The sequence below is a fragment of the Bos javanicus genome, chromosome 13 (assembly GCF_032452875.1).
Source record: "Bos javanicus breed banteng chromosome 13, ARS-OSU_banteng_1.0, whole genome shotgun sequence".
Lineage (NCBI taxonomy): Eukaryota > Metazoa > Chordata > Mammalia > Artiodactyla > Bovidae > Bos > Bos javanicus.
This window is the reverse complement of record NC_083880.1, coordinates 31565109-31582701: the sequence shown is the minus strand read 5'-3', so window position 1 is coordinate 31582701 and position 17593 is coordinate 31565109. Positions and strand designations below refer to the sequence as shown.

Here is a 17593-nt window from a genome sequence, read left to right as displayed (position 1 = left end):
TGAATGAATGAACAATTAAAAGAAACCAAACACTTGGGGTTGGGGGAAACCTAGGAAAGAAAATAATGAAAAATTTTCCTGAGACACATTCAGAGTATACATTTAGCCTCAGAGTTAAAATTCAGAGCAAATGTAAGGCATCTGAATGATGGGAGGAGATTACCCTTCCCCAAACCCCAACTGTGTGGTGGATTCACAGGTAACAGGAGAACCTCCCAGAGCCATCACTTAAAAGACAAGTTTTCTAAAGTTAATGTACAAAATGGCTAGGCTTGTTAAAATCTGACCACGTTGAACATAATGACTCCTCCTCTTGTTTTAGATTCGAGATGGTCCTTTGCATCAGGACCCTGTTCTTGGGAAATTCTGCACCACTCTCTCTGCACCCCCACTCCAGACTACGGGTCCCTTTGCCAGGATTCATTTCCATTCTGACAACGAGATTAATGACCAAGGGTTTCTTATCACCTACTTAACATCACCTTGTAAGTACCTTGATGACTAGGAGCTTAATATCAACTTGAAGGACAGTGCTTTGCTCATAGCTGTTCTGTATTTTACTGTGGGGCTGAGGATGACTTACTCATACTGATTATGTGTATTTATAAATATTTCTTTCATTGCTACAAATTTCTTTGTTTTCCTAGTGTTCTATTATTAATGCTATAATACTCCTTAGCCCCTAAATTCGGGGATCCACTTATGGTAAATATGTGTGAGGCCCCTAAAATTAAATAATTCATACATTAGTTCCTTAGCTGTTATTGGGTGTGTTGTTGGGAGAAACAAAAGGGAAATGCAGTCTCTCTTGAGATATGTCAGATTTATAGCTATTTTATCTTTAACTTGCATTGCTACCTTAATGCAAACCAACCAAAAAAAAAAACAGTGAAATGCTCCATCATTTTATTTTTTATTTTAGGTCTGTAGAGGATTTTGTTCTTCACATACATCATTGTGCCCTGATGAGAATTCACAAGAGAAACACCTTTTAAGTCTCAATATCAGGAAAGATAACAAGAAAAATCTTTTCACTAGTCTTCTTTCCTCATTTATTTTGGCTTCAGGCTGAATCTGCTGCTGACTTTCTGTAATTTCTGTAGCCCATACCTGTTTTCTGTGCGTAACAACTTCCCCCCCACCCCCGACCATATCTTGCTATTCTGTATTCATTATTCCTTTAATCCGTTTCATTTTTCTAGTTACATATTTTATTTTGTTACATATGTTATATAAACTGCCTCAAATCTCTTTGGCATGCAGGAAAGCATAAATGCATTTGAAAAGCAATTTATCTAAGAGGATGTTAGATTGAAAGTTAGATCACACATTTCTATAGCTATTTCTTTAGGCTGTCCCACAAATACATGTCAAGCTGAAAAATCTTGTAATGAAAAGTGTAAGTCTGTTCAGGGTGAATAGAGTGGGAGTATGATGGTATGTATGTGTGTATAATTTTTAAAAATTGTGTCTCATGCCTGGGAGCTGGAGGAATGTCTGTCTGCGTGACCTTTCCCTTCTCTTCTGTGCTGTCTTTAGCGGACCTACAATGTGGAGGGAACTACACAGACCCAGAGGGTCTTCTCTTTGCCGACTTGTCTGGACCTTTCATGCACGAGAGACAATGCATCTACACCATAAAGCAGCCCCCGGGAGAGCAAATACAGGTCAACTTCACCGTCGTGGAGCTGGAAGGCCAAAGTGGCTGTTCTCATAGTTACATTGAGGTAAGCTTTGCTACTGAGTGACCCTTAGATAATGTTTGTCAACATTTTTTTATATTCTGTAGAGCCGAGGTCTTCAAATGGTTGTTGGGTCTACGGCGCCCAGATCACCTGGATGGTCTGGATGTTAGGTAGTATAAACCTGTGTCCTGTCCCAGACTTCCTGAATCAGTACCTCTAGGGAATCAGCTCAGCAATCTGTGCTTTCACAGATTCCCCTGCCCCCCAACCCAGCCAGCTGATTTTGTTGCAGGCTAAGGTCTAACAACACCTGTTCTAGAGAATATGAAAGAATTTTGCCAAAAATAGATCTACAGATGGTGAAACAGGAGATGGGTAATAGAATAGCAAAGGACAAAAATGAAAGCTGAGACTAGAAATTCATAGTAGTGCTACATTACAAGCTATTAAGTGTTAGTCACTCAGTCATGTCTGATACTTTGTGACCCCATGGACTGTAGCCCAGCAGGCTCCTCTGTCCATGGAATTCTCCAGATAAGAATACAGGAGTGGGTAGCCATTCCCTTCTCTAAGGGATTTTCCTGACCCAGGGATCAAACCTGGGTTTCCTGCATTGCAGGCAGATTCTTTACTGTCTGAGCCACCAGGGAAGCCCACAAGCTTCTAAACTGAGCCCTAATAACCAGGGTGAATGAAAATGAGTAAAACTAATAGCATTTACTAATAGGATACAGAATTCAGAGATTGTACAGGACAGTTTTACATGGGAGGAAACTCACCCCAGAAAAGTAAAAGGCCTTGCCTGGGTGAGCTAGATAGTCAGTGGCAGAGAGTGAACTTAAAGCATTGAATAATCTTTGTTTTAGAGATTTTTTTTTTCTTCATCAGTTCTGCTTGCCCTCCTACTGAAAATTTTAACTCTGATTTAAATGTGTGTAATGGATGTAATAAGAAGACTATCTGAGACAAAAAGGCAGCTTTTGTTTGCCTCGTCTGGTATTTCACTGGTCAAGCCACAAATTAAAGTGTTGAGTAAGAGAAACAAAATACTTTTTGTTGGGTACAATCATTTTCAATAAACTTAGGGAGGCACTGACAATTATGTTTGCCCATGTAAGTTAGACCAATTCATTTTTCCAGGAAAAACCCAAGTAACCTCTTACCTTCTTCCCTCCTCCACATGTAGAGAGAGGAAGCATAGACTTCTAGCATAAGATCTGGACTTAACTCAATAATGAACAAGTACATTGACAATGAAACCACAGTAATATATTTTAAATCTAGAAGTTTTAAACTCAGATGGTAAATGTGTATATTCATTCAGTTTATGTTTTCTAAAGTCTCTCATAAAGTACATCAGAGTTTTTCATTATGAAGCAATTTTAGGCATTATTATATAAATAAAAACTAAATTTCCAACATCTTTTTTTTTTTTTAATTGAAGAATAGTAAAAATAGTTCACACTTAGAGAGTACTTACTGTGCTAGATGCCCTTACTCCCTGGGGGAAACTTTCTGCAACTGTGATTATCTTCCCAGTTGTGGGCCACCTACCTGGTGTTATGGGTCTTGACTATATTGCATCTCTGCCATTCCTGCCTGTCTCATTATGGTTCCTTATTTACATATTTAGTTGGGAATCTTTTCTGCTAGTCTTCAGGTTGTTCTCATTGATAGCTGCTCTGTAAATACTTGTAAATTTGGTGTCTCCATCGGAGGAACTGAGCTCTGGGTCTTTCTATTCCACCATCTCCACCCAACACTCTAAGTTCTTATTTTCGTTCAGTCCTGTGATGACTGTATACTGAAACTGGTAGTTGCTCAGTTGTGTCCAACTCTGCAACCCCATGGATTGGAGCCTGCCAATCTCCTCTATTCATGGAATTCTCCAGGTAAGAATACTGGAGTGGGTAGCCATTCCCTTTTCCAGGTGGACTGAATCCAGGTCTCCTGCATTGCAGGCAGATTCTTTACCATTTGAGCCACTAGTGAAGCCTTGGACAATTCTTTATCTACATACTTGAGTTCCTACTCCTGTAAGATGCCCTACCTTTCCTCCTACACTTTATAAGGATAAATCAAGGAAATAAATAAAAAAAGAAGCTTGAAGAATTAAAAACATTACAAATGCAAGTCTTTCTCAGGTCAAATTTCTGCCTCCTGCCTAGAACGCATTAGTTCAGAGACATCGGATGAGAACCTTTCATAGTTGGCCACTGAAGTATCAACATTCTAATGTGCACTAATAACCACAGAGTCTTGATCAAATGTCCCTCAAGGGTTATTGATGGAAAAAATAAAAGAACTTTGTTATCAGAAGGACAGGTCATATACAGGGATTTGAATAATTGAATAGACTTTTCTATATAACCTTGACTGTCCTACAGAAATACAGCCAATTGATTTATAGAAATTTAGCACCAGCAGGGTCTCAGAAGTCATTTAATAAAAATCCTTAATTTTACAAATGAGAAAATTGAGATCACAAAGGTCAAATTCTGGTTATTGTTGGAACAGGATTTAGCTGTACCTACATGTAGTAGTCTAGATAGATGTATACTGACTTAGATCAAAGTTCTGACCTTTAATCATATCTACCTACTGGGAAAATTTGTGAACTAAGCCCTTTTAGGAAAAGTATATCCAACACTTTTCATATGCTTTAGACAGTGGGTAAAGTGATACTGGAACCAAATTCAAATGACATTATTATGACTCAATAGATCATTCTCCTCAATGTTGGTTTTAGTTTTAAAAAGTGTTTAAAATGACATGTTTAATCAAAGGAGTAAACAAAGAAGTGTAGTATTTAAGATATTGCTGGTTTGGAAGAAGGATGATTTTGCCATTTATTAACTCTATTTGTATGAGAGAGAAGGACCACCCCCCCAACATTTTAGAAAGGATGAAGAACAGAAAGGTAATTCTAGATAGGTGTGGGAGAATGATTATAGGAACTCTTCTTTTGAGTGGGAATAGATGCTGGGAAAGATTGAAGGCAGGAGAAGAAGGGGACAACAGAGGATGAGATGGTTGGATGGCATCACCGACTCAATGGACATAAGTTTGAGTAAACTCTGGGAGTTGGTGATGGACAGAGAGGCCTGGTGGGCTGCAGTTCATGGGGTCGCAAAGAGTCAGACACAACTGAGTGAACTAAACTAAACTGAGATGTATTTCTAAGAATCCCAAATCTTCTCATTTATAACTCCAGATGTCTTGTTGCCATGTGAATATGTCCTTTAAATGTAGATTAAAATGTCAATCTCTAGTATGTCTCTTTCACATGTAGTGTGGTTTGGAAAGACTTTGTGTTCAGTAAGAAAGCTCCATAAACATTTATTTGAGAATAAAATTTAACTGCAAAGGATCATAAATGTGGTATTGCCACATTCAGTGTAGCATATCTTTCTTCTTTTTTAAATAAGAAACATACATTTATATTTTAATTCTTGGACTTATATCACTTCTCAGCTAAAGTTTCCACTTCTAAAAATGTATATTGCCCACGGGTGATGTGGCTTGTAACAAAAGAGTAAGTATAGCAAGAATAGATCAACTGTTGTCCGCCTGTTTTGTTAAGAGAGCTTTTAAATTGTAGAGACTAGTTCAACAAATGTGAATAACTATCTTTCCAGAATAAAAAGCAGCACCTAATTAATATTCCATAAGTGATGTAAGTCATCAGAACTCTGAGTGAAGGACACATAAGGTAGTAATGAAAGTTTAATTTTAATCCCAGAGAATCAAGTACTAGGCTGAATAATAATCTCAGAAGCTTGTGTGATGCTGCCAGCAGGGCTTGAAATGGGGTATGGAAGGAAATGAATACAGCTGTTCCCCTCACTAGATCTCCTTGACCCATCCCACATCGTTTGTTCCCTCCCCACCAAGACAGGAAAGGGAGCAGGAGGAGAGGGGCCTTCTGGGGAAACAGGAGGCTTCTGGGGAAGTTGTTCCTTCTTAGAAGAAGAAAGAAAAACGAAAACAAACTATGATTAATAAGACAGGGAGAAGTAAGTAACACTAAATTTGGCTTCTGAAATCTAAGGCATGTGTACCCATTCTACAAGTATCACTAATTGACAGATTAATCATATTTTAGACCTCTTGCCAATCCCAGAAAATTCACAATGCAGAAATTGTACATCTCTTTATAATGAGAATCAAGTAGAAATAACTGTTAAAAAATTTAAATGTCCGACTTCTTGAAAACCTATAAACACTCTCCTGAGTAATTACTGGGTTAAGGAAGGAAATAGAAAGTGAAATGAAAGACAATGTAGAAAGTAAAAAGAAAGTGCTACAAATCAAAGCCAGATAAAATCTCTAAGATTTTAAAGAAAGAATAAAATTAATGGGGAATGGGGAAGCACAGTCAGCTGGAACACTGAAGACCGGTCTTCCCTCTGAACCTCTCATCACCTCCTACCTCCCTCCTTCCTCTCCTCCACTCCCATTGCTCCCGGCTGGGCCCTGCACAGATCTCCCCATTCCCCACAGGTCTTGGGATGACTTCAGATTCACAAAGGACCTCTTTTTACTCTTTGTCAGGCAGCAGAGCTGTTCAGCTCCAGCCTCAGAATTGGGTGAGGGAGGTCTGTGACTTCCCGTCTGCCTCAGTTCACTGGGCACCCTCAAGGGGATGTGTTGGTCAGAGCCTCATGACTGTGATGATTTACAGAAAAGTGCTTAAGGACATAAACCCAAATGGCAGAGAAAGAGTAAGACCTCTGACAAATGAAGCTGGAATGCGGCTGCAGCAAGCAGATACACCAGAGTAGCATGTTTTCTAGTGAAGCACAGGTTGAAATCAATTTTAGTTCAAAGAAGTGTCTTTCCAGAGATGGCAGAAAGAAAGAAGACATCGGGCGATGTCCAGTAACTTGCATTCTTATCATATTGGATTTGGAGTTTTGGCAGAGACTAGAAACATTTGGCTAGTTTCTTAGCATTTTTGTTGTCAGCACAGTTTTTCCAAAATTGCTTTGTCATCCTGATGCCTTTTAATGAAGTGATAAAATATGCTTTTGTTCAGGTGAAAACAGTTCTACCCATTGGCACGGTGGGAGCCAGGGAATAGACTGAGATGGTAGAACCACCTAGGTTTGGAGTTTCAAGGGATTGTATGGCATAAATCCTTCCTGTGTGTAGAGGAGTTGTGTGCTCATGTGGAGATCACAAACCCCACGGAACTAGTGAGATGGAGAGCAGTGAGTGAGAAGAGGAGCTATGGAAATCAAGATCATCAGGAAAACTCCAGGGGCTTTCCTGGTGACTCAGTGGTAAAGAATTCTCCTGCCAATGAAGGAGATGTGGGTTAGATCCCTGATTCAGAAATATCCCACATGCCACAGAGCGATAAACCAATGAGCCACAACTATTGCGCCTGTGCTCTAGAGCCTGGGAACCGCAACTAGTGAGCCCACGTGTCCTAGAGCCTGTGCTCCACAACAAGAAAAGCCGCTTCCATGAGATGCCTGTCTGCTGCAACTAGAGAGCAGCCCCTGCTTGCAACAACTAGAGAAAGCCCAGATGCATCAATAAAGGCCCAGCACACTCAGTAATAAGAAAGGAAGGAAGGAAGAGAAAGAAAAAGAAAGAAAGCTCCAAATTATTGGAGCACATCAAGAGGATGGCCAGCGCTCTCTGATATAAATGGAACAATATTGCATGGAAACATGAGAAAGGACTTTGACTCTCTGTTTCACTAAAGGCAAGATATTTAACATCAGTTAAACTCAGCTTCTTCATCCATAATAGAAACAGTAAGACTACTCTTTATAGAATAATTAGAAGAGGTCATTCACCCACTTATCTATTCATTCTCTGCATGGTTAATCAAAGTTCATGCCAGGTTCTGTGTTGGGGATGGGTGTATAAAGCACAGAGATATTAAATATGCGAGCATACAATTACATACTTTCAAGGTGGGAAAAGTATCATGAAGGAAAGAAATATATGAGTGAAAATAACAGGACTGATGCCTTTAGTTGAACGTTAGAGGTAGCTTCCCTAAGGATGTCACATTTTGAGTCTGAAGATGAGAAGGGATTAGAAATGCAAAGATCCAGGAGAAGGAGGAACTGAGAAAAAAAAAATCGACAAATATGAAGAACTGAAAATAGACTCTGTGGCTAGAATCAACAAAGGCGATGTAGAGAGAAACAGGAGTTACACAGGAACTAAATCTTGTAGGGCTTTGTACATGGATGTGAATGTACTGAGCTTTGCTCAGTGAAAAGGGAAACTATTTGAATGGTCTTAGCCTTACTGAGCGACTTCACTTTCACTTTTCACTTTCATGCATTGGAGAAGGAAATGGCAACCCACTCCAGTGTTCTTGCCTGGAGAATCCCAGGAACGGCGGAGCCTGGTGGGCTGCCGTATATGGGGTCGCACAGAGTCGGACACGACTGAAGCGACTTAGCAGCAGCAGCAGCAGCAGCACAATGTCTGGCACACCAGGAAATGAAAGTTAACATGATGGTGATTCCAATGATGACAGTGGGAGGAGGAGAGAGGGTGGCAGCAGCTGACATACTGGAGTTTGCAATCATGTAGGTCCGTCTAGTCAAGGCTATGGTTTTTCCAGTGGCCTCGTATGGATGTGAGTGTTGGACTGTGAAGAAGGCTGAGCGCCGAAGAATTGATGCTTTTGGACTGTGGTGTTGGAGAAGACTCTTGTGAGTCCCTTGGGCTGCAAGGAGATCCAACCAGCCCATCCTAAAGGAGATCAGCCCTGGGTGTTCTTTGGAAGGAATGATGCTAAAGCTGAAACTCCAGTACTTTGGCCACCTCATGTGAAGAGTTGACTCATTGGAAGACTCTGATGCTGGGAGGGATTGAGGGCAGGAGGAGAAGGGGACGACAGAGGATGAGATGGCTGGATGGCATCACCAACTTGATGGACGTGAGTTTGTGTGAACTCCGAGAGATGGTGATGGACAGGGAGGCCTGGCGTGATGTGATTCATGGGGTCGCAAAGAGTCAGATGTGACTGAGTGACTGAACTGAACTGAACTGAGGAACACACTTCTAGGTAAAACTAGACATGTACTCCATGTTTTAGAAAAGCAGATTAAAGAAACAAAGGACAAATTTATTGGTAGAGATATTAAAAGCAATACTATTTCAAGAGGCATAAAAAGCTTTAAAAATTTAACTATGAAATCACAAAACATAATAATTGTGAAAGGTAATAACCTAAGAAAACTATTTTTAGTCCTTGTGGCTTCTGTCATCTCTTACTCCTCACCCTTTAATCTATCATTTGGAAGGGGGTCCCGTTCCCCTCCAGATGAATGAAGGCTGGTCTCCAGGATCAAGTCTTTACTTAGCTAAGGGGCATTTCAGCTTGAGGCTCACGTCACTAGAAGCCACATGTTAAATGCTACTGTATAGTAAGGTTAGTAAGGCTCTGATTTTAGCTGTCTCAGTTGGACCAAGCCTAAGTGCCAGCATATTTGGTTTGCTTTGAATTAGGATGTGATACTTAACCATATTTTTTTTTTTAACTTTTTTTTTTTTTAACCATATTTTAAAAATCATTTTATCTGGACACAAATCTGGACACATAGCAGATACAAACAAATGAACACATGTATTAAGACCTTGCACTGGGACATGATCCATTATAGATGTTAAAGCTTACTTGTCACTGGGCTCCAGACACACCCACAGTTCATATAAACTGTATTTTTAAGCCTAATTAGTTTTAGCTCTTTCAACAGGACGTGGTTCTTTTTTTTTTTAATTGATTTTTATTGGAGTATGGTTTCTTTACAATGTTGTTTTAGTTTCTGCTGTACAGCAAAGCGAATCAGCTCTCTATATACATGCATCCCCTCGTTTTTGGATTTCCTTCCTATTTAGATCACCAAGACACAGTTTCTTTTTAAGAACTAATTTTTTAAATTAAAAAACACACTTTTGTATGAGTAGTTTGTCATCAGGAACTGGATCCATCTGCTGAAGGTAAAAATCAGAAGCCATTTGGGCTGTCCTGTAGGGTTAAATCATAGGTCACAGGTTATAAATTCGATCTCTGAGCCTGAAAAAAATCAGTGTTTGCTGAATAAATAGCACAATCAATGAAAAATCTGGGCCTCATCCACAGAACAGTAAAATTTGAAACGGTCCTTGTCATTTCTTTGCAAATGTGACCTACAGTAAAGAATGGATTTGGTGTGGTGATGCCTCTGCAAGTGACCATGGCATGACTTCAGCTGACTTTTATTTTTGGAGGATAATTGCTTTACAATGTTGTGGTGGTCTCTGCTATACACCAACGTGAGTCAGTCATAATTATGTGTGTATACATATATATATATATTCCTTCTCTCTTGAGTCTCCCTCCTATGCCCCATTCCACCCAGCTGACTTCTTAAAAAAAAAAACTATATTTTTGGTTCAAACCAGGCTCAAATATGAGTCATCTTTCTCTAGTTTAGATTTCAATAATGAAAAGTCAACAACAATAAAATCAGAAACAATAACGGAAAATTTCTGTGGCTTACAACGACTTATGCTTATTCTCCACACATGTTAACATGTCAGTGTGGGGTCAGGGGCATCTCTGCTGATCTGGTCCCCTGTTCCATCTGTCCCTGGGACCCCAGCTCTTAGTCTTGTAAGAGCAGAAAAGAAAAGGTGGTTGAATTACGTAGTGACTCCCAAAGCTTGTTCTTGGAAACAGGCACATCACTTCTGCTCACATTCATTTGGGCAAAGCAAGCCCTGTGGCCAAGCCCAGAGTCAAGGACGAGGGCAAGTCAAGGCCATTTAATAATGGCCATAGGGAAGCAGCACAAGTCACACGGCAATGAGCTTGTGAGATATTCAGTCTCTTTCTGGAAGGATGTGAGTAATTAGAAAAATAACACATTCTGTCCCCTTGCACAAGCACAAAAGAAAGAGGTTTTTGTGATGTGCAAATTCACAAGTCCTCTGATATTGAATGCAGGATGTGCATTTAGTATCACTCTAGAGCATTCAGGGGTTGTGGTTATAGTATCACCATGCCTAGGATCTAGGGAGAATACAGACTTTCAGAATTAATAAGGTTTCATTTCCACAGAGAGCGAGAGAAACGTAGCCAAAATCAATTGTACCTTCTAGGTTTAAAGCCCTTGAGCCCTATAAGTTCCTCTTAAAACATTTGGGCTGCAACTGCCTTTCTCCTTGCCGAAGTCCTTGAATTTCATTAGTGAGGCCCAGGGGAATGGCCCACTTTAGCCAGCTCTGCTGCTATTTGGCTGTTTTTCTTCCGCCTTGTCATCTTCTAATGGGCAAAAGAGAAGAGAGAGACATTCGCTGCAGTCTTAGCAGAAGCGAATGGCACCCTGGAGGATTCCAGAACAGGAAGATCTCTTACTCTGTGTTTCATGCTTTCTGGTTTCTAAGCACGGTAGTATGTCTCTAACAAAAATTGAACCATCATACCACGCCTTAAAATTAATGAATCAGCAAGCATCCATCAGAGTTATTAGCAGAGTTTCGAATTAGAAGATGAAGGTGATACAGGGATTTTCTCTTCCCTAAGAGATCTGCTGTTTGGTTGGAGACCTATGTAATATAAATTAATGGCAGTATGTGAAATTTAATGTTACAGCTCACAGAAAGGAACTGGTTTGGGATGAGTCATTGGAAAGGCATGCAGTTTCCAACATCTGTGTAAGATTTTATCATATGGCTGTACCATGATTTATTCAATCACCCTCCTATTATTAGACATTTGGAATATTTTCGATTCTTATGTTTATAGAGCATATTGATGTGGAACCTCATGTGTCTTTGAATCTTGAATGATTTCCTTATGACAGAGTGTTAGAAGTGAAGTTACCAGGTCCAAAACTATGAACATTTCCAAGACTCTTGATACATTTGTCTAGTTACTTTCCAGAAATTTATACTCCCACCAGCTAAGGATGGGAGTAACATGTTACCGTATCTCCACCAGCTTTGGCTATGGTACTTATAAACTCTTTCCTTTACTGTCCATTCCCCTTGACCTGGATGTTCTTTCAATTTTCAGTTTAAAAGTTATTTCTGCTGAGAAATATTCCCTAATTTTCTGTGAGAGTTCGGAGTATTTGGTTAAGTCAGTGGTTCTCTACACTTCAAGACCTTCCAGTGTGACTATTATACTATTCTGAAATGAAATTCATAGATGATATCAGTTCACATTGTATACATACATTATGTAAATAAATCTGTAAGTGTAAGATTTAGGAGAACTAAAGCAAAGTAAAAGAACTTATGTCAGTGTGTTAAAAGCCCAGGCAAGCTGCACTTGAAGACAGAATGAAGTCATAAATTGTTTGCTCCCTGATCCATATGAATGCTACACTAAAAATGCAAGCTGACATGGCCATGTGGGTTGGAGATGAATTTTCTGAAATGGTGACCAATTCTTGACAGATTTCCAGGAATAAAAAATAACTTCTTTTGATTTACACTCTACTTGTAATCCTGGAAAATCTGGTACAAACTAGAACTGAGCAGAAGTATTTTGCATCTGGTATATAAAATCGAGGTAGATTTTACATTTATAACTGTCACTGTAAAGAAGGACACACAGGACACAGGAGAACCCTTGTTGTGTGTGACTGTCTCTCACATTTCAGGGTGTTTCATATCTCCAGTCCCCAGCCACTAAATGCCAATAGCACCTCAACCACCTTCATGCTAGTAATTAAAACAAAGCCAAAAATTGCCTTCACAGATTTCCAGAATGTTCAGTTGAGGTACCTATGGAGAACCATTGTGTTAAGCAATATCAGCACGCTCTACATTCTCAAACATGACAGTCATGCTTTTGGGGGAAAAAAAATACACTTGCTTGTTGTGCGCTTCTGTGAGTGGCGACTCTTTCACAGTGATGTCACAGGCACAGGTGCTGGTGTTTGTTGATACCTTGATAATGTTAGCTGTGGGGGTGGAGCTATGTTTGGACAGGTAGCTCTTCCAAAAGAATTCTGTAGAACAAAAGTAGTTATGTATATTCATAGAAGAATTTCTGATTTGAGTGAGAAACTTCTGAAAGGTCAAGAATAGCAACAGTTACTCGTTAGTCCACTTTTTCTAGAACTAGGCATTTTGCTAAGGAATTCACGTGTTGGTTTCATCTATTTGATCCAGCTCCTTGAGTGTGGCTTAGATTTAGTAGCTTGTTCGAAGTTATTAAGTGTGGAGGTTTGCCAGCGACAGAGGTGGGAATTGAATACAGTTTAGGACTCCACAGACCAGATTCATGGCCACCACACTATAAGATACTGAGTGTTGATTTAAAATGCTGCTGCTAAGTCGCTTCAGTTGTGTCCGACCCCGTGCGACCCCATAGACGGCAGCCCACCAGGCTCCCCCGTCCCTGGGATTCTCCAGGCAAGAACACTGGAGTGGGTTGCCATTTCCTTCTCCAATGCATGGAAGTGAATAGTGAAAGTGAAGTCGCTCAGTCATGTCTGACTCTGTGCGACCCCATAGACCGCAGCCCACCAGGCTCCCCCGTCCATGGGATTTTCCAGGTAAGAGTACTGGAGTGGGGTGCCATTGCCTTCTCTGTGACTTAAAATAGGTGGTCTTTATTATATAAAGGACACTTCTTTTTGCTCCTGACTTTCTAAGAGTTTTGCTTCTAATAAATAGAAATGCTGACACTTTTTGCCATCTATAGAGATAAAATAGTTTAGCTTATTGGATCTATTGGCAAGTTTAATTTATAATTTCTAATAGTCCTTGCATCACCCTTATCCTCATGTTTGTTTTGATACATAAGCCTACAAAGAAAGTGAATTCACTTTTCTTGAACTGTTTAGGATTTTTGTATCTATATTAATAGATGAGATCTACTCATAGTTTTCCTTTGTATTATCTGTGTTGGGCTTTGGTGAGATGATTCTGAGAATAATTATTTGGGAATTGTTCCATGTTTGAGGGTTCTTTAGAACAAATTATGTATGGGAATTGTCTTTTCCTTTAATGTCTAATTTAATTTACCAGGTAGAGCATCTTCTAGAAGGTTTTTTTGGGGGAAACTAATTATTTGTAATATTTTAAGTTTTATCCATGACTTATTATCTACTCAGATTTTATTTTTCTCCTTCTTGAGATAATTTTAGTAATTTAGATTTTTCTGGGGACAAACATTTCAAACATTCAACTATATTAACATAGTGTTGTCCCTAAAATTATTATACAAGTTTTTCAGAATCTGTGTATTTTTATCACCTTTGTCATTTTCAATTTTTTGTATTTGTGCTCATTTTCTTTTTTATTCTTTTTCTTTGTTGATTAGTTTCTTGATTAGGATTACAGATCAATTTTATTTTTCTCTTTAGGTTCGAGATGATCAAACCTTACTTGGAAAAGTCTGTGGCAATGAAACCCTCTCTCACATTAAATCCATTACTAACAGTATCTGGATCAGGCTTAAAATGGATGCTTCTGTTGTCAGAGCTAGTTTCAGTGCTGTTTATCAAGTGGGTAAGAAAATTTAATTTTTAAATGTCTCATTTGCATGATTGTAACATTTTCATTTCTTGAAATATTTTAGTCATTCTGTGTCCTCGAGTAGTAAGGGGAAAATTCTAATTGTAAGGTCACATTGCATTATATCTTTATGCAGGGTGAAACTCTGCAATAAAATTGAGGGCAACAGTCATTTATCTCTGGACAAATACTACTGTTGTTTTCATACTCACAGCTTGCGGAGGAGAATTGACTGGAGAGGGGATCATTCGCTCGCCCTTTTACCCTAATGTGTATCCAGGAGAAAGGGTCTGTGTGTGGACCATCCGCCAGCCCCAAAGTCAAGTGGTTCTTCTCAACTTCACTGCCTTTGACATGGGAGGTTCTGCCCACTGTGATACAGATTATGTCGAGGTGAGAGTAAAACACTTGAATATCTGCATTTGATTAGATGTTATTAAAAATATTATGTCATGTTATTCTCACTCAGTTACATGAAACAAAACTAGTTTATAGATGCAAAATCCTTAACAAAATTCTAGCTAACTGGATCCAGCAGCATATAAAGAGGATTATATAGCCCAGAAATGCAAGGCTGCTATACATCCAAAAATAGTCAGTATAAAATAAAGGGGGAAAATAACCACATAATTACCTCAATAGATGCAAATAAAAAGCATTTGACAAAGTTCAGTATCTATTCATGAAACAACACTCAACAAACCAAGAACAGAACGTAACTTCCTTAATCTGATAAAGGGCATCTATAAAAAATATACAGATGCAAAATTCTTTTTTTTTAATTTATTTATTATTATTATTATTTTTACTTTGCAATATTGTATTGGTTTTGCCATACATAAACATGCATCCGCCACGGGTGTACATGTCTTCCCCATCCTGAACCCCCCTCCCACCTCTCTCCCCAGGCCATCCCTCTGGGTAATCCCAGTGCACCAGCTTCAAGCTTCCTGTATCCTACATCAAACCTGAACTGGCAATTCGTTTCTTATATGGTATTATACATGTTTTAATGCCATTCTCCCAAAGCATCCCCCCACCAAAGAGTCCAAAAGACTGTTCTATACATCTGTGTCTCTTTTGCTGTCTTGCATACAGGGTTGTCGTTACCATCTTTCTAAATTCCATATATATGCGTTAGTATACTGTATTGGTGTTTTTCTCTCTGACTTACTTCACTCTGTATAAATGATGCAAAATTCTTAACAAAATTCTAGCTAAATGAATCCAACAGTGTATAAAGCTAACATCATTTTTAATAATAAACATTAAATACTTTGCCTCTGTGTCATCAGTAAAAAGGCAAAGATGTTTGTTCTTACCATGTGTTTTCAACATTATACGGGAAATTCTAGTTAGGACAATAAGCAAGGAAAGGAGATAAAATGCATCTAGAATGGAAAGGAAGAAACATGATTGTTTCAATTCACAGATAGTGTCTATAGAAAATCTTAAGGAATGCACACACGTACACATAAAATATCAAAACTAATAAATTCAGCAGGTTGTGGGATACAAGATCAAAATATGATAGTCGTATCTTTTTTATACACTAGCAATGAACAGTTTGAAAATTAAATCAAGGAAACAATTTCATTTCCAATAGCATAAAAAAGAACAAACATTGAGGAATATAGCTTTAAAGAGACATCTAAAATCTATACTCTTGAAAACTACAAAGGAAGGAAATGAAAGACCTCAATAAATAGAAAGACATCTCAAATTAATGGATTACAAGAACTAATGTTGTTAAAATGACAATACTACTTAAATTTATCTAAAGATTCAATTCAGTCTCTACTGAAGTCCCAGTGGGAATTTTCACAGAAGCTCATAAGTTGATTGTAAAATTCTTATGGAAATACAAGGGAACCAGAATAGCCAGAAACATTCTTGAAATAGAGCAACATTGGAGGAGTCATAATTATGACTTTAAAACTTAGAACAGAGCTATAATAATCAAGTGAGGATATTACATGTATTCTTCAAGTAAGAATAAAAATATGGAGCAATGTAACAGAACAGAAAATCCAGAAATAAATTGCTATATCTTTATGATCAATTGATTTTTGAAAAGAGCGCCAAGACTTTCAATGGGAAGAAATGGTTTTTTCAAGTAGTGTTGAATATGCGCAAATGAAATTAGGAAACTGGAGCCTTTCCTTACACCATACAAAAAAATTAACTCAAAATGGATCACCGACCTAAATTTGGGAGCTAAAATCATGAAACTCTTGAAGAAAACAAGGAGTCAGTGTTTATGATTTGGGGTTAGGCAAAGCCTTCTTAGATCTGACACAAAAAATACAACAAAAGAAAAACTGAAAAATTTGAACTTCATTGAAATTAAAAATAAATAATTTTTAAATGGGCAAAGAATATGAATTTATATATTTACTTAAAGAAGATATACAAAAGATACTCAGCGTCACTAATCATCAGGGAAATACAAATCAAACCACAACAAGATGCTGCTTCGCAACCACTAGGATGACTATAATCAAGAAGTCAGATCATAACCAGTGTTGAAATTGGAACCCTTTTACACTTTCCCACCACTGGTGAACATGTAAATGGTACGGCTGTCGTGGAAAACAATTGACAGTTCCTCAAAAAGTTAGACATAGAGTTATCATTTGATCCAGCAATTCCACTTCTAGGTATACATTGAAGGAAAATGAAATATACATTCACACAAAAGTTGTACCTAAATGACTACAGTCATTATTCATAGTAGCCAGAAAGTAGAAACAACCTAAATGTCCATCAATTGATATGTGGATTAATAAAATGTGATATATCCACGCAATGGAATATTATATGGTATTAAAAAGAAATGCAGTAATGATACACACTACAACATGGATGAACTTCGAAAATGCTATGCGAAGTGAAAGGGGCTAGTTACGAAAGGCTGCATATTGTATGATTCCATTTATTTGCAATGTCCAGAAGAGGGAATCTATAGAAATAGAAAACAGAATAATGGCTTTGTGGGGCTGGGGCTTGAGGCGGATGGGGAGTGGCTGCTGATGGGGATGGAGTTTCTTTTAGGGCAACTAAAATATTCTCAAATTGATTTTTACTATATTAATAGATTTTATTAAAAAATTATTCTTGAAGAAGTTTTCCAAAATAAATATCTAGGAGAATAAATTTGAACATATCTTTTTTACTTAGGTTGGCAGCAGTTCCATTTTGGGTTCTCTGAAAAATGAAAAGCATTGTGGTGCAGACATCCCTTCGTTTATAACATCCGTGTACAACTCTCTTCATGTCATATTTGTGAAAAGTTCTTCTGCTGACAACCATGGTTTTGTGGCTGAATTTAGCAGTGCAGCTCTGGGTAAGTGATTCTTCTACTTTGCCTTTGGGGCTTGTATGAGAATAAGTGAACAATGGAAATATATTATTAT

The 17593-nt window shown here is 38.4% G+C and overlaps 1 protein-coding gene across 1 annotated transcript in view; it reads left to right on the top strand.

Annotated features, from left to right (window-relative positions):
- CUBN (cubilin) overlaps nucleotides 1-17593 on the top strand; it is a 263943-nt gene that overhangs the window by 40095 nt on the left and 206255 nt on the right. Inside the window, exons 16-20 of the mRNA XM_061436135.1 lie at nucleotides 323-485; nucleotides 1540-1727; nucleotides 14027-14171; nucleotides 14392-14570; nucleotides 17358-17523. Coding sequence (XP_061292119.1) covers nucleotides 323-485; nucleotides 1540-1727; nucleotides 14027-14171; nucleotides 14392-14570; nucleotides 17358-17523 — 841 coding nt within the window. The remainder of the gene's footprint in view (nucleotides 1-322; nucleotides 486-1539; nucleotides 1728-14026; nucleotides 14172-14391; nucleotides 14571-17357; nucleotides 17524-17593) is intronic.